Consider the following 21,773-nt stretch of genomic DNA (forward strand, 5'->3'; position numbering starts at 1 on the left):
CTGGAATTTTAAAATAGCTGGTTACATTGACACCATTGTCAGAAAATTATATCTGGTTCACTGTTGTCCTTAAGGGAATTAAATTTGCCATCCTTACCTGGTCTGGCTATATGTGACTCCAGATCCACAGAAGTGTTGTTGACTCTTAAATGTCCTTCTGAAATGCCCAGAGGGCTAATCCATCCAAGGGTAATTAGGAATGGGCAACAGCTGCCAGCATTGCCAGTGACACCCACGTCCCATTTAGGAATAAAAAATATTAGTCAGAGACCATTTCTCATTAGCCAGGTCTCCATATCAAACTAAACATGAACTTATTTCATGTTTTGATCACTTTCATCTCGAGCCACTATCACCACAAGGTGGTTGATTAATCCTGTCTCATTGCTCATTATTAAATCTGGAGAAATGTGCTTCTTGGTTGTCAGTACAGTGTGGAGCTGGAGGAACACAGCAGGTTAGGCACCATCAGAGGAGCAGGAAAGTCAACGTTTTGGGTTGGGACCCTGCGTCAGGACTGACGAAGGGTCCCAACCCGAAACGTCAACTCTCGTGCTCCTCTGATGCTGCCTGGCTTGCTGTGTTCCTGCAGCTCCACACTGTATTGACTCTGACTCCAGTACCTGCAGTTCTTGCTATCTCCGACTACTTCTTGGTTGGCTATAGAATGTACGCCTCTAAGAAGTTGTCCTGAAGATGCTCAGTGAACTAACTTTTTAAGCTAACTTTTCCCATCTTCTCTTACAATCCAAATGCAGATTAATGCCACCCATGATTAATGCAATATATTTTTTACATGCTTGATTTATTTCTTTCAGTATTCTCTGTCCTACAGTACACTAACTGTTAGGTGGCGTATATGATATTCCCATAAAGACCCTCTTATCTTTACCACTTTTTATCCGTACACAAACTGATTCTACATCTTGATCTTTCAAGATCAGGTCATTTGTTAGGAATGAGTGAATGGGATCCTTAATTAAAAGAGCAAGCTCATCACATTATCCAGCTTTGTGTCATTTTGGTACATCAAATACACTTCTACATTCAGGATCCATCCTTAGTTACCTTTCAGTCATTGATCTGAACTGCCTACTGGGTCATTCATATTAATCTCTATCTATACAACAAGTTATCGTTTTCTTCCAAATGCTGTGTGCATTCAAAAAAACATCCTTAGACTCTTTTGTATTCTTAAATTATTTTTACACTAACTGGCCTTATCAGTTGATACTATCTCAGGCATGTTCTGTTCCTTCCTGTCACACTGTGGTAATTATTGCTTGAATTGCAACCCTGCTGTATTGCTTTGTTGTTTCCGTTTACAATCTTTCTATTCATGCAATCTCCCCAACACCCCCTACCGCCATAACTTAAAACTGCTTTCTCTTGCTCTAGTTACATTGTGGCTAAATATTTAGTGAATAGTGTGGTTCAGTTGTAGGCAGTTCCAGTGCAGAAACTCCCACTTTCCCCATAATTGATATCAACCCATTTTCCTCATGCTAATCTTTGAATCAAACATCATCTTTCTACTCTTATTTGCCTCTGTTTGTTTGCTGATAGCTCAGGTAATAATTCTGAGGCTATTATTTTTTAGGTTCTGCTTTTTAAGTTAATCCCTTGCCATTCGTGCTCCATCAGGAGAACCTGTTTCCTGTGCTCCCCAAGTTTTCATGTGGTACATGACCACTGGATCCTTCCCTCTGTAAGTACCTCTGCAATCCAGAGCAAAAGTCCCATATACCGCTGAATGTGCTGTCCCTTACAAGCACCACATTCCTACCAACTTCCTGTAAATGTTTTCCTGTACCATAGTGCTGTTATCATCTCCTACTGCCTATATCCTTTCCTTTAAAAAGGCTTCAAGAGCCTTGAACCAGTTGGACTCTTACAAGGGTTGAGGCCTTTTGCTTCATCAGTCCTGATATTTACCTGGCTCGTGGTTGCACTATCCTTTTTCTGACAAGCCAGAAGACTGCCTGATAGACTCATAGAGGTATACAGCATGGAAGTAGGCCCTTCAGCCCAATTTGTCTATGTTGACCAGGTTTCCTAGGCTGAATTAGTCCCATTTGCCTGCATTTGGCCCATATCCCTCTAAAACTTTCCTGTCTAGGTACCTGTCCAAACGTCTTTTAAATGTTGTAATTGTACCCGTCTCTGGCAGCTTGTTCCATATATATACACCATCTGCTGTATGGAAAAGTTGCCCCTCGGGTCCCTTTTTATATTTTTTCCCTCTTACCCTAAATCTATGCCCTCTAGTTTTGGACTCCCCTAACCTGGGGAAAGATCTTGAATATTCACCTTATCCATGCCCCTCTTGACTTTATAAACCTTTATAAGGTCACCTCTCCAGAGAGAAAAATCTCAACCTATCCTTATAACTCAAACCTTCCAGTCCTGGGAACATCCTTGTAAATCTTCTTTACACCGTTTATAGTTTAATAATAACCTTCTTCCTCTAGCCGTGTGACCATAATTGTCTGTGCTTCTCCAAATGTGGCCTCACCAATGCCTTGTATAGCTATAACATGATCTCCCAACTCCTGAGCTCAGTGCTCTGACTGATGAAGGCAAGCTTGCTAGACACCTCCTATATCACCCTGTCTACCTCTGAGACCACATTCAGGAAACTATGTACCTTTGCCACCATGTCTCTCTGTTTGACCACACACCCCAGGACCCTATCATTAAGTGTGTAAGTCCTGCCCCGGTTTGTCTCACCAAAATGTAACGCCTCACATTTATCTGTATAAAATGCCATCTGCCATTCCTTGTGGCACTGGCCCAGCTGATTAAGATCCTGTTGTACTCTTAGATAACCTTTTTCACTGTCCACCAGACCACCAATTTTGGTGTCATCCGCAAATTTACTAACCATGCCTGTTATATTCTCATTCAAATTGTTTTATATAAATGAAGAATAACAGTTGACCCAGCACTGATCTTTGTAGAGATAATAGGAACTGCCGATGCTGGAGTCTGAGATAACGAGATGAGGAGCCAGATGAAAACAGCAGGCCAGGCAGCATCAGAGGAGCAGGAAAGCTGATGTTTCGGGTCTGGACCCTTATTCAGAAATGCAGCACTCTGCTGGTCACAGGCATCCAGTCTAAAAAGCAACCATATACTGCCACCCTCTGTCTCCTACCATCAAGGCAATTTTGTATCTAATTTCCTCCTGCAATAAAATGTCCAGGTAACGTTCCCTTTCCCTGATGCAGTGTCTATAACTTTTCCTCTGGCTCAGAGTTTATGAGCTAATGTGCTGCTGACTTGTTTGCCCTGGATTAATTTGGCATCCACATCCTGAAGTTACCTGAAATGTAATTTTTACTGTCTTAATTAACTAATTTTTAATTAGTAAACCCTACCACTCTCAATAATGTTATTATTGCTAATATTTTAAATACTAGTAAAACCTATCAATTGCTAATATATTTCTCAAGCTTTCAAAGATGTGAACAAATTGCCAACCAACCAGTGTTTACCTGTTTCCCTGTTGTGTAGTCATTTAGTTTTCTCAAAATGCAATTGGGATTTCACAGATCAAAATACCGCCAGTTTTCAGTCTTCTCTCATGCACCTTTTCAACTCCTGCTCTCCAGGAGGCTGACAAAGTTAGAAGATTAACAAGAAGAGCACTTCCCAACCCTCTTTGCCACTCTTCCTTGCTTACCAGACTTCTGGGTTTACAATCTGTCTTAAGCTGTACTCAATGCAGCAAAATAATAAAGAACCAACATCAAGCACACAGACAAACAGAGAGTTAAAATGGGATAGTTTCCTATACAAAAGTAAGATTAAAGGAATATGTGTTCTTGAGGCATACAGTTTTATCCTGAGATTTTGGTTGTTTAATTAGTGCCTTGAATGATCAGCGGCAGTGAATATTTCAATTGTCTTTTCGATTCTGAATGTCCTAATGCTTCCTTTTAGTTTGCGCTCAATCACTGGTCACTTCTCCTTCTTGAGAGGCCAAGAGAGCACTTGCTCCAGCTGATCCTAGACCTGCAGTCAGAAATCTATATCCCTGATGAAAACAGTTCTTTGAAATGCAAACTGATTTGTATTTCTCCATGTCTGAGTTTGTTTTTCCTTAAGTAGATAATTGAAGGCAATGTGTTTCATCTCTGATATGTGCAAGTTATTGTACAGGTGTAAATCAAAATAGGAGATGGAGACGTTTACGTACTTCTGGATGAACTAACTTTAGTGCCTGTTGATAAAACACTAATTTGTGTTCAGATGATTTTGTTTATTCAATGTTGGCTTAATGAAACTTGGCTCGCCTGTGCAATTATGGTATTATTGTGGCCATTGGGCAATACAATTGGAAAGTTAATTGTCCATATTTTATAATGGATACTGATGAAAATGAAGAATGGGGTAGAAGCAGGAAACAGGAATGACACTAAGGAAGAGAGACTGATTTTATAAATTGTAGGATGTAAAGGGAAGAATATCAAAAGAAAGGCTTTTTATTATTCATTCATGGAATGTGATTATCATTGGCTAATCAGCATTTGTTGCATGTCCCTAGTTGTTCTTGGAAAGATGATAGTGAACTACATGTTTAAATTCTTGCAGGTCATGTGCTATAGGTAGACACAGAATGCTATTAGGGAGAGTGTTCCAGCGACAGAAGGAACAGTGATATATTCCCAAGTCAGAATGGTGAGTGGCTTGGAGAGGAATTTGCAGATGGTGGTGTTCCCATGTATCTGCTGCCCTTATCCTTATGGATCAAGGTGGTTGTGAGTTTCTAAGGTATTGTCTAAGGATTTTGGTAAGCTTCTGCAGTGCATCTTATAGATTAAGCACACGACTGCTGCTGAGAGTCAGTGGTAGAGGGAATGGATGTTTGTAGTTATGCCAATTTCATGGGTTACTTTGTTCTGGATGCTTTCAAACTTCTTGAGTGAAGTTGGAGCTGCTCCCATCCAGGCAACCGGCAAATATTTCATCACACTCCTTACTTGTGCCTTGTGAAAATTGGGGTTTGGGGAGTCAAGTGGTAAGTTACTTTCCACAGAATTACTAGCCACTGACCTACTATTGTAGCCACAAAATATATATGTAAGTTCAGTTGAGTTTCTGGTCAATGATAACCCCCAGAATGCTGATAGTGGGGAATTCAGTGATGGTACCACCATTGACTGTCATGGGGCAGTGGGCAGATTGTCCCACAGTGGAAATGACCATTGCCTGATATTTGTGTTGTGCGAATATCACTTGCTACTTGTCGGCCCAAGCCTGGATATTGTCCAGATCTTGTTGCCTTTGAACATGGGCTGCTTCAATATCTGAGAAGTTGCGAGTGGTGATGAATATTGTGCAATCATCAGCAAATATCCCTACTCATGATCTTATGATGGAGGGAACATCATTGATGAAGCAGCTGAAGATTGATGGGCCTAGGACACTATCCTGAGGAACTACTGCAGACATGGAACATAGAACATAGAACATTACAGCACAGTACAGGCCCTTCACCCCTCGATGTTGTGCCGATCTGTCATACCAATCTGAAGCCCATCTAACCTACACTATTCTATGTACATCCATATTGCTTGTCCAATGACGACTTAAATGTACCTAAAGTTGGCGAATCTACCACCATTGCAGGCAAAGCGTTCCATTCCCTTACTACTCTCTGAGTAAAGAAACTACCTCTGACGTGTGTCCTATATCTTTCACCCCTCAATTTAAAGCTATGCCCCTTGGTGCTCGCCGTCACCATCCTCGGAAAAAGGCTCTCCCTATCCACCCTATCTAACCCTCTGATTATCTTATATGTCTCAATTAAGTCACCTCTCAATCTTCTTCTCTCGAACGAAAACAGCCTCAAGTCCCTCAGCCTTTCCTCGTAAGACCTTCCCTCCATACCAGGCGACATCCTAGTAAATATCCTCTGCACCCTTTCCAAAGCTTCCACATCCTTCTTATAACGCGGTGACCAGAACTGTACGCAATACTCCAAGTGCGGCCGCACCAGAGTTTTGTACAGCTGCAGCATAACCTCATGGTTCTGGAACTCAATCCATCTATTAATAAAAGCTAAAACACTGTATGCCTTCTTAACAACCCTGTCAACCTGGGTGGCAACTTTCAAGGATCTGTGTACATGGACACCGAGATCTCTCTGCTCATCTACACTACCAAGAATCTTACCATTAGCCCAGTACTTTGCATTCCGGTTACTCCTACCAAAGCGCATCATCTCACACTTGTCCGCATTAAACTCCATTTGCCCCCTCTCAGCCCAGCTCTGCAGCTTGTCTATGTCTCTCTGTAACCTACAACATCCTTGGTCACTATCCACAACTCCACCGACCTTGGTGTCGTCTGCAAATTTACTAACCCATCCTTCTACGCCCTCATGCAGGTCATTTATCAAAATGACGAACAGCAGTGGACCCAACACCGACCCTTGCGGTACACCACTATGTCCTAGAGCTAAAATAACTGATCTCCAACCAACCACGACTGTCTTCCTATGTGTCAGGAATGACTCCAAACACCAGACAGCTTACCTCTTGATACCCAATGATTCCAGTTTTGTTAAGACTTCTTGATGACCGAACTAAGCTGAATGTGGCCTTGATGTTGAGGGCTGTCACTCTCACCTCACCTCTGGAATTCAGCTCTTTTGTCCATGTTTGAACCAAGGTTAAATGTGGTCAGGAGCTGAGTGGCCATGGCAGAACCCAAACTGGGCATCACTGAACAGGTTATTGCTGAGCAGATGCAGCTTCATTGCACTGTTGATGATACCTTCCATCACTTTACTAATGATCGAGAGTAGACTGATGGGGCGGTAATTGGTCAGGTTGTGTACTTCTTGTGTACAGGACATACCTGGGCAATTTTCCACATTGTTGGGTGGATGCTAGTGTTATAACTATACTGGAAAAGCTTGGCTAGGGAAGCGGTAAGTTCTAGAGCACAAATCTCCAGTACTGTTGCTTCCAACTGACCCTTGATATCACGTGGAGTGATTCAAATAGGCTGAAGATTAGTGTCTGTGATTCTGGTGACCACTAGAGCAGGCCAATATGGATCATCCACTTAGCACTTCTGGCTGAAGATTTCTGTAAACATTTCAGCCTTTTTTTTAAACACTGAAGTGCTAGGCTCTTCTATTGCTGAGCATGGGGATATTTGCAGAATGCCCCCCCCCCCCCCAATCCAGTGAATTACTTAATTGGCCACCACCATTCATGACTGGAATTGGCAGGACTGCAGACCTTAGATCTGATCTATTGCTGTAGGATCACTTAGCTCTGTCTATTAGTAGCTGTTTTGCATGCAAGTAATCCTGTTTGCTTGATGCTACTACTGGCTTGCCCTCCTGCAGTCTCTGTTGAACCAGTGTTGATCCACTGACGTGAAGGTAATGGTCGAATGCAGGATATCCTGGGCCAAGAGGTTAAAGATTGTGTTGTAAATTCTACTGCTGTTCCTGGCCCACAGCGCCTGAAGGATGGCCAGCCTTGAGACTCTAGGTCTGTTTGAAGTCTGTCCCATTGAGCATCATGATAGTGCCGCATATCATGAAGGAGCATTATCTCAATGTGAAGGTGGGGCTTCATCTGCACAGGGGCAGTGTGGTGGCCACTCTTGCCGATACTGTTATGGACAGATGCATGTGCAGCCAGCAGGTTGGTAAGGATGAGGTCAAGGTTTGAATGGTGAAGAATTTGCCAAATGTGTTCATTATATGGATTCTCCTACTGAAGAAGGAGCAAAACTAGACCTTCTTTTGGGCAATAAGGCAGGGCAGGTGACTGAAGTAAAATTGGGGGAACACTTTGGGTCTAGCAATCATATTTCTATTAGTTTCAAATTGGTTATGGAAAAAAATCCTTCTATAAAAGTTAAAGCTTTTAATTTGAGTAAGGAAAATTTTAATGTTTTAAAAGTTGATTGGAGTAGACTGTTTGCAGGTAAAAGAATATCTAACAAGTGGGAGGCTTTCAAGAGTGTAATGACGAGAGTTCAGAGATATGATGTTCCTGTTGGAGTGAAGGATAAGGCTGGTAAGATTAAGGAACAATGGATGAATAAAGATATTGAGGGTCTAGTCAAGAATAAAAGAGAATCTTATTTTAGATATAGACAACTTGTTTCAATTGAATCACATAAGAATGCCCCTACATTCTTTATATTGATTAAGAGAGAAATCGGGAAAGCAGAGAGGAGATATGAGATAGCATTGACAGATAAAATAAAGGATAATCCAAAGAGATTCTACAAATACATGAAGAGCAAGAGGGTAACTAGAGAGACGGTAGGGCCTGTTAAAGATCAAGGAGGTCGTCTTTGTCTTGAACCCCTGGAGATGAGAGAAATACTAAATGAATATTTCGTGTCACCTTTTACTGTGGAGAAAAAAATGCAGTCAAGAGAATGTAGAGAAATAAACTTTGATGTTTTAAAAACAGTTCACATTATAGAAGATGAAGTTTGGGAGTCTTACAGAATATAAAAGTGGATAAATCTCTGGGACCTGAGCTAATGCATCCTAGAAAATTGTGCGAAGTAAGGGAGGAAATGATAAGACTCCTTGGAGAGGTATTTACAACATCTATTACTACAGGTGAGGTGTCTTATAACTGGAGGGTGGCTAAAGTTGTACCTTTGTTTAAGAAAGGTTATAAAAGATAGGATTAATGGATATTTAAGAGAGGCAAAAATTGATTAGGGATAGTTAGCATGGCTTTGTGTGAGGAATTGAATTGATTGAGTTTTTTTGATGAAGTTGTCAAAAAGTTAGATGATGGCAGAGCAGTAGATGTTTATTTGGATTTTAGTAAAGCATTTGACAAGGTTTTGCATAGTATGCTAATTAATACAGTTAGGTCACATGGGATTCTGGGTGAGTTTGCCAATTGAATACGTAGTTGGCTTAATAGTAGGGGACAGAGAGTAATGGTGGAGGGTTGCTTTTCGGACTGGAGATCTGTGACCAGTGTTGTTTCACAGGGATTTGTTCTGGGTCCTCTTTTGATTGTCATTTATACAAATGAATGGGATGAGAATATAGAAGGCATGGTTAGTAAGTTTGTGGATGACATCAAAATTGATAGCTTAGTAAGTAGTGAAGAAGGTTTTCTAAGATTAAAAAGGGATCCTGATCAAATGGGTCAGTGGGCTGAAAAATGGCAGATGGAGTTCAATCTGAATAAATGTGAGCTATTGCATTTTGGTACAACAACAAGGGTAGGGCGTCTACAATTAATGGTAGGGCCTTTGGCAGAATTGTAGAACAGTGGGACCCAGGGCTGCATGTACATAATTCTTTGAAGTTGTGTCACATGTAGATGGGGTGATTAAAAGGTTTTTGGCACACTTGCCTTCATTGCATAGTCCTTTGAGTGTAGGAGTTGGGAAGTCATGTTGAAGTTGTACAGGACATTGATGAGTCTTCATCTGGAATACTGTGTCCAGTTCTGGTCGCCCAGTTATGGGAAAGATATTATCAAGAATAAGAGGGTTCAGAAGAGATTTACCTGGATGTTGCCAGGTATGGAAGGTTTGAGCTATAAAGAAAGGCTGGATAGGCTGGGACTTCTTTAACTGGAGCATAGGTTGAGCGGCGACCTGACAGAAGTTTATAAAATAATGAGAGGTATAGATAGAGTTAATGGTAGTTGTCTTTTCCCTAGGATGGGGAATTTCAAGACTATGGGGCACATTTTAAGGTGAGAGGAAGGAGATTTTAAAAAAGACACAAGAGGCAATTTTTTTTACACAGAGGGTAGTTTGCATGTGGAATGAACTTCCTGAGGAAGTGGTGGATGTGGGTATAATTACAATGTTTAAAAGACTTTTGGATAGATACATGAATAGGAAAGGTTTGGAACAATATGGGCCAAGAGCAAGCAGGTTGGCCTAGTTTAGTTTACATGGACTGGTTGGACCGAAGGTTCTGTTTCCATGCTGGATGACTCTAATGACTCTAAGTGATCATAACTCTTGTTATTAGTTTTAAAATAGTTATGGAAAAGGATAGATTTGATTGAAAACTTAATGCTCTCAATTGGAGTAAGTCCAATTTTGATGGCCTTGGACAGGAACTTGCAAAAGTTGATTGGGGGAAGATTACTGGCAGGTTGGGCAGTTGGAGGCCTCTAAAAGCAAGAGTTCAGACATAGTATGTTCCTGGTAGGTGTAGGAAATGCTGGGTGACTAGAGAAATTCAGGCTGTGATCAAGAAAAAGGAGGAATCATATGTCAGGTATTGACACTGGGATCAAACAAATCTCTAGAAGGGTAAAAGGGCAGTAGGAGTGTGCTTGAGGGAAATCAGAAGGGCAGAAAGGGGACATGCGATAGCTTTAGCAATAGAGTTAAGGAGAATGCAAAGAGATTAAGGGCAAAAGAGTAACTAGGGAGAGAATAGGACTCCTTAAAGATCAGAGGAGCAGGAAAACTGATGTTTAGGGTTTGGACCCTTCTTGAGAGGGGCCCAGACCTGAAATGTCAGCTTTCCTGCTCCTGTGATGCTGCTTGGCCTGCTGTGTTCCTCCAGCTGTACACCTTATTATCTCATATTCTCCAGACTCAGCAGTTCCTACTTTCTCTGAATCAGCTGTTATGTTTACATCTGTAACAACAGTCGCAGCACTTCTTTGTATGTCACCCAATGTCACCCAATCTCAAGCATTTTATAGCAATGTGTTGTGATTCTACAATCAGTACCAAGCCTTTTTTTTGAATGGTTGAAGGAGAATGAGGAAACCTAAACAGTATTTCAAATTTCACAATGCTATCTTTATATATTTTTTTCAAATTGTTTACATTAGAGGCTTTGTATTGTCATGCAGGTGAGAAAAATGTATAACTTTCAGAAGTTGTGCTTTCAGTATACAATTATGATATTATTAGATCCATTCATGAGATTTAGGAGTTGTTGACAAGGCCAAAATTCAGCTTTGTGAAGTTGTTGCTGAGACTCCTTGGTGGTTCAATGGCCTAGGTAGTTACCAAGAAGAATTAAGCAATATCTGGGTCTGGAGCAAGGTATAGTCCAGACAAAGTGAAGCTGTTGAATTTCAAAGAACATGAATCAATGAATAAGTTTTTGGTGTCAATCTGGTAGACTCATGATGAAACTACTAATGTTGGATTTTCATTTTAGTTCTTACTTTTTTGATGTCAAAACAAATTGCAGCTGTATAAAATCTGTATGTGTCATTAAAATGTAAGAATGAGGAAAAATGAGGTTACAATTAAGAGTTTGGAAAAACATTATTTATGCAGTTGTTAAAACAAACGCCACAAGGTTATTTGTACATTGATGATGTTCTTCGTTCATTGGCTAAGAATTTGTTCTTTCATTGTCTTTGAAGGTATTTTATTCTTTCCTTAACAGGCAGTTTGCAGAGAAAGCTCAGTGGAAGACAGCTATCTGTTTATTACTGGAAACTTTTATACCTCTGCACAGTACAGAAAGGCACACAGATTTGTTTTAAGATAACAAAGTGTGAAGCTGGATGAACACAGCAGGCCAAGCAGCATCTCAGGACCGCAAAAGATAACGTTTCGGGCCTAGACCCTTCATCAGAAACTAGGCCCGAAATGTCAGCTTTTGTGCTCCTGAGACGCTGCTAGGCCTGCTGTGTTCATCCAGCTTCACACTTTTGTTATCTGGGATTCTCCAGCATCTGCTGTTCCCATTATCTCATTTTTTTTTACACTTTACTTTGCAGGCTGGGTAGTTCTCTGCTGTACTTTTCCAGACCATGCTCACCTGGTCAAGAGTCAATCATAGTGAGCTGTCAAGCAGCTTCATGATGTATGCTTTTGCTGCCACTGTTCCAGAGAAAATACAAAATTAAGTATAACTCAGGATGTTGTTGAATAATCATGATTTTTAAAACTACAACCATCTCAGCAAATTCTCAGGTTTTTAGGGTTTTTTTGCTTTTTTTTCCACTCAAGAAACTTTGTAATTTGATTCTGGTGAACTGCATTTTTATTGCTACAAGGTATAGCTGCATATTCAAAAGAATTTTTAAAAAGTTGCTGTAGCTATTGAGGGGATTAAAAAGAAAGCAGCTGATTCTCTCCTCCTGACTTGTTCATAGCATGTCATTCCGTCTTAATCTCTATTGGACAATTTTCATTTCATCTAACTACTCATTTCAGTCCCTCTGTTATAATTTCCACCCAATTACTGAACACACTTCTTGTGTAGTATTTTCCAACATAAATTCTGGATTATCAACATAACTAATTATAGTACTTTGTCTTTTTTCAGCTCCAGAAGTTCTCAGTGCCCATCAGTATACCCAACAGTGTGACACGTGGAGCATTGGTGTCATTATGTATACATTGTAAGCAACATTTTGATGGGAAATAAATGTAAATGCATTCATAGTGTGATTAGATAAATTTCCTGAGTTGAAAAGACTCATCAGTAATTCATTGGCTAACTGAGAGACATTTCGGAAAAAACCCTAAATCATTTCAAAATATATTAGATGTATTTGAAACCTTTGAGAAAATTGCTGACATGCCCGAAAACATCACAATTGGTAACAACATAGGTTGAAGATATCAAGAAGTTTATTTCAGAACTGTTGTGATTTAGAGAGATGTAAATGGTTAGGAGATAGATTAATATTTCTTGTATTTCTATTTTACCTTTTGTAGACAAATTCTACTTTTCTGCTCTTCCCCCACTTCCATTTATTTTACTATGCCCAGTTTTGTCATTTTTGTCTAGCCTGAGTCTGCTAGATTTTTATAACAGGCATGGTTCTGAGACCTTTTATTGTTTTATAGGCCAGTTCTGTCGTCTTATTTCCTTGCAGATTGATTTCCCTATCCCTTTCTTTTCTTTGAATTACTATTTAATTGTCTGGTTGTCAATGCATCTTGTTTTAAAATGATTATTTTTGATTATCACTTGATTTTTAAGCCACATTGTCCAGTATGAATTTCTACTGCACAACATATTTACAGAATTCTCTTCCGTGCATTTTCCCCTTTTCTGAACTTTCTTTCCCTGCTGTGTTGTTCAATTTCGAACCCTTGTCCTTTTTAACCTTCACTCATCACACCAAAAGCATTCTGATTTCTTTGCTGCTCCAGTCCACTCTTGTTTCAACCTCCGGAATACTTGGAACTCCCATTACCTTCGGCATTCCCATCTCATTTAGTGCTCTTCCCTTTACCCTTCAATATTTTGCCCATTGCCCAGTAGGATCCCTCAGAGGGGCAACATGATTGTGGCAACCCTATGGTTGTGGAGTGGTCTCAACAATTAGAATTTTCAGAGCGATCTCTGCCAATGTTGAATACTTTTTATTGTGATTAGTTCCAGAATATGTGTATAGGTTTTGCCAGTCTCATTTATCTTGACATACTTTGGTATTTAAGAAAAATGAATAGTTTTTATTTGGAAGTTTAATTGGAAGCTACTGAAATTATAGTTGTTTTGTTTCAAAACTGTAACTAAAATTATGATGGGTTGATTCCAATTGAGAAAAATCTTTTATAGTTCTTACATGAAAACTGCAGGAGTATAATTAACACAACCTGTCACTTCTAGAGGTTTCTTTTCCCCTTCAAATCCTTTTGAAGCACAATCAAGCATTAGTCATCCCTAAATGCTACTTACGCATATGATCAGAATATAGGATCTTTTAGCTATGAGCAAAAGGAAATAATATTCAAGGTCAGGCTTTTGGCAAAGATTTCAAACAAATCACTTCATTGGAGACATTAAAAGTGACATATTCAGCTCCATTGCCCTTTTTTTGATCGAGTACACTATTTCAAACATCAGATTTTTTGATTACTGAGGGGGAAAATGACAAAATTGTCTGAAAGAAAAGTGTTTTGTCTGAATCAATAGGTTTGCTTGTTTTCTTGACAAATTGGTACGTTCTCGTTATTCAGGCTTAGTTATTTTCATAATTTCTTTTTGCTTCTCAATGACATTTCCTTGCTGTTTTCTTCACACCTGTTTCCATATTCACTACCTCTTCAATTCCAACATGAACCTATTTCATTTTTAGCCAATCAATTGCATGTAACACCAGGAGTGTATTGGCTAAGGTCTAGCTATCATAGAAAGTTATGTCAAGAATTGAGAGAACAAATAATTGAAACTTTTTACAAAATTAAAGCAAATGTTGATGAAGAGAATGCATTGGGTGTTGTTCCTGTAAATTTTAAGGAAGTGTTTGAGAATCTACCATGTAAAAGGTCAGGCAACAAATTTGGGAGCCATGAATGAAAGGATCAACATTATGTTGGATTTTAAAAAATGACTGATGAATAAAAGGATCAAGTTGATAAATAGCTGGAGATGGTAGACCAGATTATTCACCCACCAGGTGGTTGCAGGGTCACTTTTTAAAAATACATGAGTAACTTGGCTCCTGGGATGCTGCTTGGCCTGCTGTGTTCATCCAGCCTCACATTTTATTATCTGAGTAACTTGGCTATTGGAATACAAAATGAAATTTCTAAATTTGCCAGTTATGCCAAACTGAATGCCAAACAGTGATGATGAGACCAATCAACAATCATAGATCACAAGATAACAAAGTGTGTAGCTGGATGAACACAGCAGGCCAAGCAGCATCTCAGGTGCTCCTGAGATGCTGCTTGGCCTGCTGTGTTCATCCAGCTACACACTTTTTATCTTGGATTCTCCAGCATCTGCAGTTCCCATTATCTCTAATCACAGATCACAGGCTGGTAGTATAGGTAAATAAATGATGAATGGAATGTAATGTAATCACCTGTGTGATAGTACATAGAAGATCCCTTCGGCTCATTGAATCTGTACCACCAAAATGATGTTAAATCTATGTTACTCCCACTTTCTAGCATTTGGTCCATAGCTGAATGTTGCTTTTATTGGCAAGTTTAGAACTGTCCTCTCTTCACTACAATTTCCCACATCTTGCTGGCCTTGCCCTCCCACCTTTGCAGACTGTCTGCCTCCCATCTGTCTTCTTGTAGCTCAGCCCATCCCTCTTGCAGGCTCCTATTCCCATCACTTACAGCATTCCTCTCTCTTATCTCCCTTTGAATCCTCCTTCCCTTCATTCCCCATTTTTGCATCTCCCCGATCTCTTCCCTCCCCCTTTACCTCCTCCCTGCCATTTCTTCCCCCTTCTTTGAATCCTCCCTGTCTCTTCCCACTTTTTATGCTTGGAGCCTCCTTCTCTCTCCATTTCTCTTAGTCTGCCAGTCACCCCTCAAACCTTGCATTATCTCTGCCTTTCCTCCCCTACCGTCTTGCGGTCAGCACCAGCAGTCCCCCTGCAACCTCCCCAAACCCTCTTGCAACTTCAGAAACCCGAGTACCCTCTGTATTTCTCCTCATTGTAACACTAAGGTTTAGCAAAAGCAACTACCAACACCACACCGCCACCCTCAACCCGCCTCTCCAGCACAGGCGAGACACGGGCTGCAATTGGAGGAGCAGCTTCTCTGACATTGTACTTATAGGGGTAACTTTTCTCCTTGGCACCCCAGACTTAAAGTTTCTTCTGCCTTGGTTGGGGCCTTTGGGGTATATTTGAACATTGGTAACTCCCATTCTTTAATGGACCCAGTGGAGTCTGCATGAGAGGAAACATGACCAAGGGTGGATTACAGCACCCAGAATGCATCCTGGCTGTATATACCAGTGGCCACAGAAACTCAGACTGTCAATTCAGAATAATTGGATCGCAAGCACAGGAATTTTGTGCCATCCACTGTGTGCTTGTTTGTGAGCATATTAAGGCCATTGAGAGATGGGTGGTGCTACCGATACCCTGATGACAAGGGCCTGATGATTATTGCCATATGCGCACCTTTCTCCTTGACAATAGCGCTTAGAGACAGTTTAGGAAACTGGGGTGAGCACAACAATTTTATCAAATTAGCTTCATGTTGGATGTTCATTGACATACTTCTAATATGAATTATCACATAACAATCGGGACAAAAAACATTGACTGTCTTTTCTCATACTCAACACATTGTACTGAAGCCTAGTTGCTGCAGTTGTAAGATGTTATCTGATCAGAAAATACTTGGAATAGACCTTAAGCATTTATTCCATCCAACTTATTGCTAGCCCAGTCAGTACTATTACATTTTATTTGTTAGCTTTACGGTTAGGGCTAGTAGTAGAAATTAACATTTTTGAAAGGAGAAATAGATATTGTATTTCTAGGTAATTTCACATGTAATACAGTTATTCATTTGAGCTGAGAGTGAGGATTAAACTGTTTGTACGACAACGTTCCATTTCATCTATAAAAATGTTAGCTGATGAAGTGAGGACAGAGGAATGGAAAAGATTGTGAAATTTCATATAAAGAACCTTCATTTGTAATCCAATGCAATCAGCAGCTATTGTTGCCCATGATTAAGTGCAACTGTTAGGCACAGAGCTACTTTTAAATGCTTTAAATCAGAAAGGCAGACTATTAAGGGTTTTAGAATCACTGTTAATTACAAATAAAATATCATCCAATTCTTTCCATGTAGGCTTTCGGGAGATCCACCATTTGTGGCCAACTCAGAAGAAAAACTTGCTGAAGTGGTAAACAAAGGAGAACTGCACTTTGATGATTCAGTCTTGCAGGAAATTAGTGATGGTGGTAAGTGGAAGATTATAATTTTTGATCATCCTAATTTAGATTTTGATTAAAGTTTGCTGTTAAGTATAAATATGCTGCTGCAGGGAAGGCGATGGTCTCGTGTTATTAGACTATTAATCCAGAGACTGGTGACCTGGGTTCAAATCCCACCAAGGCAGATGCTGGAATTTGGAATCAACTTTAAAAATTTAGAATTAAGAGCCTGTTGATGACTGCGAAACCATTGCCGATTGTTGGAAAGGCCCATCTGGTTCACTAATGTCCTTTAGGGAAAGGAAACACCACCCTTACCTGTTCTAGCCTACATGTAAATCCAGACCTGCAGCAATGTGGTTGACCCTTAACTATCCTCTGGTCAGTTAGGGATGGGGAATGGGGAATGCATGCTGGCCTGACCAGAGATGCCCATATCCTGTGAATGAATAAGAAAGGAATATGGAGTTTGGATATTATTATTTGGGAAGAAGTGGTGCAGGGGTGAAATTTTCAGTTTGCTACCAGTTAAGCAAATCAAGGAAATGTGCAGTAGATTTTGAAATGTATTCACATTGTACTTTTTTAAGGTTTTGCTTTGACTTTTAGAAACAGTTCAATTGTTTTGAGTTCACCACTGTTTTATTGTGCATGATTGGTTTCATAAACTTATTAGGAATTCATTTCTACTTACGTCTCTCAAAAAGCAAAGGTGGTTGTGTGTGTGACTGAGCCAGACACACAACTTGTTCAGAATAATCTGCTTATGACTCCCTTGAAAGCAAGTTACTATGGTGACGTTACGAATTTGTAACAGTGGTAGCGATAAAGATCAAAGCTGTAAAAATGTTACTTTTTCAAGAGAAATATCCAGATTTTTAAAAAATGCCCAGTTTGAAAACCAATGGTTTTGTCAGGTTAGCAAAAATGTGACACGTCATCCTGTACATATGCGACTATTCTTAGGACATTCCCCTCCCTACAATCCGCTTTTGTATATTTTTTTAAATAGCACTGCTATGCTCCAAAGTGAGTAAAAGCAGGATTTATTGAGCTTTTCTTCTTTCTGCTCTTCACAGCCAAGGATGTGTTGTCTCGTCTTTTAAAAGTGGATCCTGCCCATAGAATCACAGCCAATGAGCTTCTTGACAACCCATGGGTCACGGTAAATCTGTAACTAATTTAGTTTGAGAAACTGTACATAATTAAATATGGACAGCAGACAAAAGGGCTACTCCTCCTAACTCTTAAATTCTTTTTTCACGAGAGTATTCAAGTACTTGTGTATTCCACAGTTAATTTTGCCACATGAAACCAGATCACAGCTGTTTTGCAGCAGGATGAACCCATTCTCTGCTGCACTTTTTACTCCCAGATAAAGAATAGATCAGCTTCAGAATGCAAAGAAAGCTGGGATCATCTTACCAACAATGATGATCCAATGGTTACTAATAGCTGGTAGTAATATTCCAAAGACCTGTTTGTGAAAACTCAATTCAGTTTTAATCTTCTCACGTAAAGAAGAATGTAAATGCATGTGAGGAGGCTCAAGGAAGGTTTACTAGATTGATGCCTGGAATAAGTTGGTTGCCTTATAAAGATAGGTTGGATAGACTGGGCTTGATTCCACTGCTATGTAGAAGAATGAGGGATGACTTCATTGAAGTGTACAAGATGCTGATGCTCATGATAAGGTGGATGTGAAAATTATATTTCCTCTTATGGACAAGTTCAGAACTAGGACTAGTTTTAAAATTGCAGGTAACTCTTCTAGGGCATAGATGTAGAAAAACATTTTTTGTCAGAGGGCTAAGTAACTTCAGAAGTGATGGAATTGGGGCCATTGAATATTTTCAAGGCAGGGGAATTGAGGATATTTGGATCGATGGGTTAGTGGAATTTCAAACACAAACAGATCAGCCAAGATTGTATTGAATGGCTGAGCTGGCTGAAGGGGCCAAATAGTTTACACCTGCTCACATGCCGTGTGTTTGTATGACAGTGAAGTTAACTGATGGAAGCAGACTCTGGAAAATAGTTTAGGTGCTTACATTTTGCTGCTGAGGTGAACATAGTCCTATGTGACGATTACTTACATGGTGGAAGAACTCATCTGATTAACAGCAACTTATAGTCCAAGTATTTATTGAAGTATATCTACCTAAAATGTAGATAATAGCAGCTGTAACAACTTTACAATGCATTCACTCTTTCTAATACATGCAATGGGTTTGTATGATGCACTTTGATTTTATTCTTTTAAGCTAAGCATACATAATAAACCCTAATTAGGAACACGAGAACATGAATAAATCAGTTGGTTAGTCATATCTATATCACTTAAAATTTTAACACTAGGAACTCTCCATTCTAATTTCTCGCCCTTTCTCCATATCCCAAAACACACTTACTTCCTAAATAAGTACTTAGCTTGTTTTTGAACCTCTCAGTTGATTCCGCACAAATGACATTCTTAAAGCGATCTTTTCAAACTTTTTTCCCCAATTTCGGTATTTTTAAAGCAGAAGTGTCCTTTTAATATGTTTTTCTTAAAAAACATACAATATCAGACATTGCATTCCTAGGACTTCCATGAAACTGAACCTGTGACCATTCTGGCATAGACTTAAATTGTACACTTCTGTATTCTTCTGGTTTCTCACTATTCACGGTAACTGTTATAGCTCACCGCAGTTGGGAACTCTTCTTTTGCTCCTTGTTGGGTGCTTCAACTACTGTATATGACATTGGCTTTTTGTGCCCAATGAATATTGTTTTACTGCCTTACAAGATGAAAGTAACAGACTTTTTAATTACACAGTGAGAAGCTGGTTAACATCAGTTGAAGAAAGGCAGTTTTACAGCTCATTGTATGGTACTAAGCTTTAAACATTTGAAGAAATATTAGGGTCATAAGATAGCTTAATGGTTACAGTACTGGACTACCAGTGTAGCAGCTGAGAGTTCCAAATTCAACTTGGCAAATGATAAAATTCCATCTGACAATTCATGGGCTAACTAAAATGTGCCCTCAAACATAGCAGTTGAATTAACTCTAATGGCAACTGTGAATGGCAATAAATCCTGCCTTCTTGAAGGCTGGCCTCACCAGAAAAAAGTAGACTTATAAAATAACAAAGGGACCAAATACCTATTTTAAGTGACACGCCATGCACTTGGAAAACAGTTAGTGCACATCTAGGGCATATTGACTGCACAAAGTCAGGTGATGTATCGCTGTCCCCAAGTTTAATTTATTTTTAAAATAAAGTGAATACTTTTCCCATGTCATTCCATGTATTTATTTCAAATTATCACAATTTAATTTTGTTAATAACAGTTAAGCCTTTCCTAATTGGAGATAGCTTAGTTCTATCTCTGTCAAATTTTTGTTTAGATACCAATGCATGTACTTTTATGAAAATGATACTAAAAATATTGCATATCCAGAGCACAAGTATGTACCTGTAATAAAGGCTAGTACTTATGATCTAATATGCAATGAAGATGTGGCCTTTTCATAAATGAGAGAGCTATTAATGTGTTCCAAAATACTTTTGTTATTCAATTTCAAAATGAAAAGAAAATGACAACTAGTCCACTATGTTTGCAGACAGTAAAAAAATTAAGGAATTTTTTTGCGCTTCATTTTACAGGTTTGCAATATTATGTATAGATCTCAAAGCTTATCTAATAGTGCTTAATTCACAAATCTACAAAGCATATTCACGCAGTTCTTCAGCTATAAAACGTGTGTTTTAGTTTGCCATGTTACTCAAATCTCTGAATATAGTTATACAGTCATTCTTGAACTTTAGGGTGATACTACAGCCATACAAAGACCACCAAATGTGCTTGAAATGATGAAACAGTGGAGAGATGACCTGGATGGAGATGAAGAAGAATCAAGTAAAAGTTCTGTATCAAGTGGTATTTTTCACAACATGGAAACTAGCCAGGATGGTGGGGAGAGTTCTCCCAGCAGCAATGGCACATCAAATAGTTCCAGAGAAATTGACGTTGATATTAACCATCCTCGCTCTCCATCTAAACAGGTAAAATGTCATTAAAAATCAAATCAAAAGTGAAATTCCAAGAGAAATGAAGTCACATATCCTCTTGAATGCCCTAGATAATTCTGAATAACTACGTAACTAGAGTGAAACTGAGCTGTATAATTTTGAGTGGTATTTTTAAGTCCTGGTGCGGGCTGGAATAGAGAAGCTGGCAGGTGCTGAAAATAGCAGTCAGCTATTTACATTGCCATTCCCAACACTGGCAATTTTACTCAGGATAAGGGAAGGCATGCTATAGGCACCTTTTGGGAATAAGCCAGTTAATGTTAATGATTGCATTGCCAGCTGCAAGGAGGTGACAACAAAATGGATAACTCGGCATGTCCACACAATGTAATTAGACGGCCCCTTAAAATAAAAACACAGCTGAGATGGAACACAAACATTGACATACTTCTATGGGATGTGTAAAGATTACAAGAGGGATGCTTTGTTAGTGCTCAGGCAGTAGAGGGGGTTGTTGTCCAATTTGTATTACAATGATTTAGGTAAAAGTTAGGGTTCCAGAGGTTAAGCTGAGTTTAAGTGAGGCAGTACATGTTGATGAGAGCATGATTTTCAGATATTGGGTTCACTGGAAATAAGGATCAATTTCATCAACACTGGAAACCGTGTCCTGAGCATGAGAATGATAGAGGATAGGGGTGAGGGGCAGGAAAGCAAAGAAGGCCATTTTCTGAGCAAGGATTAAACAGAATGACATAACTGCAAGAGTCGCTAATGGAGTAACTGATGCCTTTTTTGCCTGAGTGGACAGTCCATACAAATTCAAATAGATAAGTCCTCTTGGACACAAAAGACAGTGAAATTCACCTGCTTTGCTGGATTCTTCTCAATTCAAGGTATCTTTGATCACCCCTGTGTTGCTAGCGAAGGACCAATTGACTGGCTGGTGTGATTTGCCAATAGAAGAGCTTCCATCTCTTGAATATACAGCTGACCTGCAACTACAGAAAAACTTCATGTACTCTGCTTTCTTAGATTCAAGGAGTGCTTCATCTTTAAGTAACTCTGAAATGGAACTATCACACTGCTACAACTGAAGCTTGACTACCATTGATCAGGGTATTGATGTTTTTTGAAGATGCAGTTC

At 39.5% G+C, this 21,773-nt stretch overlaps 1 protein-coding gene across 11 annotated transcripts in view; it reads left to right on the forward strand.

The window, feature by feature from the left end:
* Positions 1-21,773, forward strand: part of stk33 (serine/threonine kinase 33) — a 261,638-nt gene that overhangs the window by 203,693 nt on the left and 36,172 nt on the right. For all 11 annotated transcript variants that reach the window (XM_048545736.2, XM_048545735.2, XM_048545733.2 and 8 more), the window contains 4 exons: positions 12,275-12,350; positions 16,519-16,631; positions 17,684-17,769; positions 20,423-20,659. In XM_048545736.2, the coding sequence (XP_048401693.1) occupies positions 12,275-12,350; positions 16,519-16,631; positions 17,684-17,769; positions 20,423-20,659 (512 nt within the window). The remainder of the gene's footprint in view (positions 1-12,274; positions 12,351-16,518; positions 16,632-17,683; positions 17,770-20,422; positions 20,660-21,773) is intronic.

This window comes from Stegostoma tigrinum, chromosome 17 (genome assembly GCF_030684315.1).
Source record: "Stegostoma tigrinum isolate sSteTig4 chromosome 17, sSteTig4.hap1, whole genome shotgun sequence".
Taxonomy (NCBI): domain Eukaryota; kingdom Metazoa; phylum Chordata; class Chondrichthyes; order Orectolobiformes; family Stegostomatidae; genus Stegostoma; species Stegostoma tigrinum.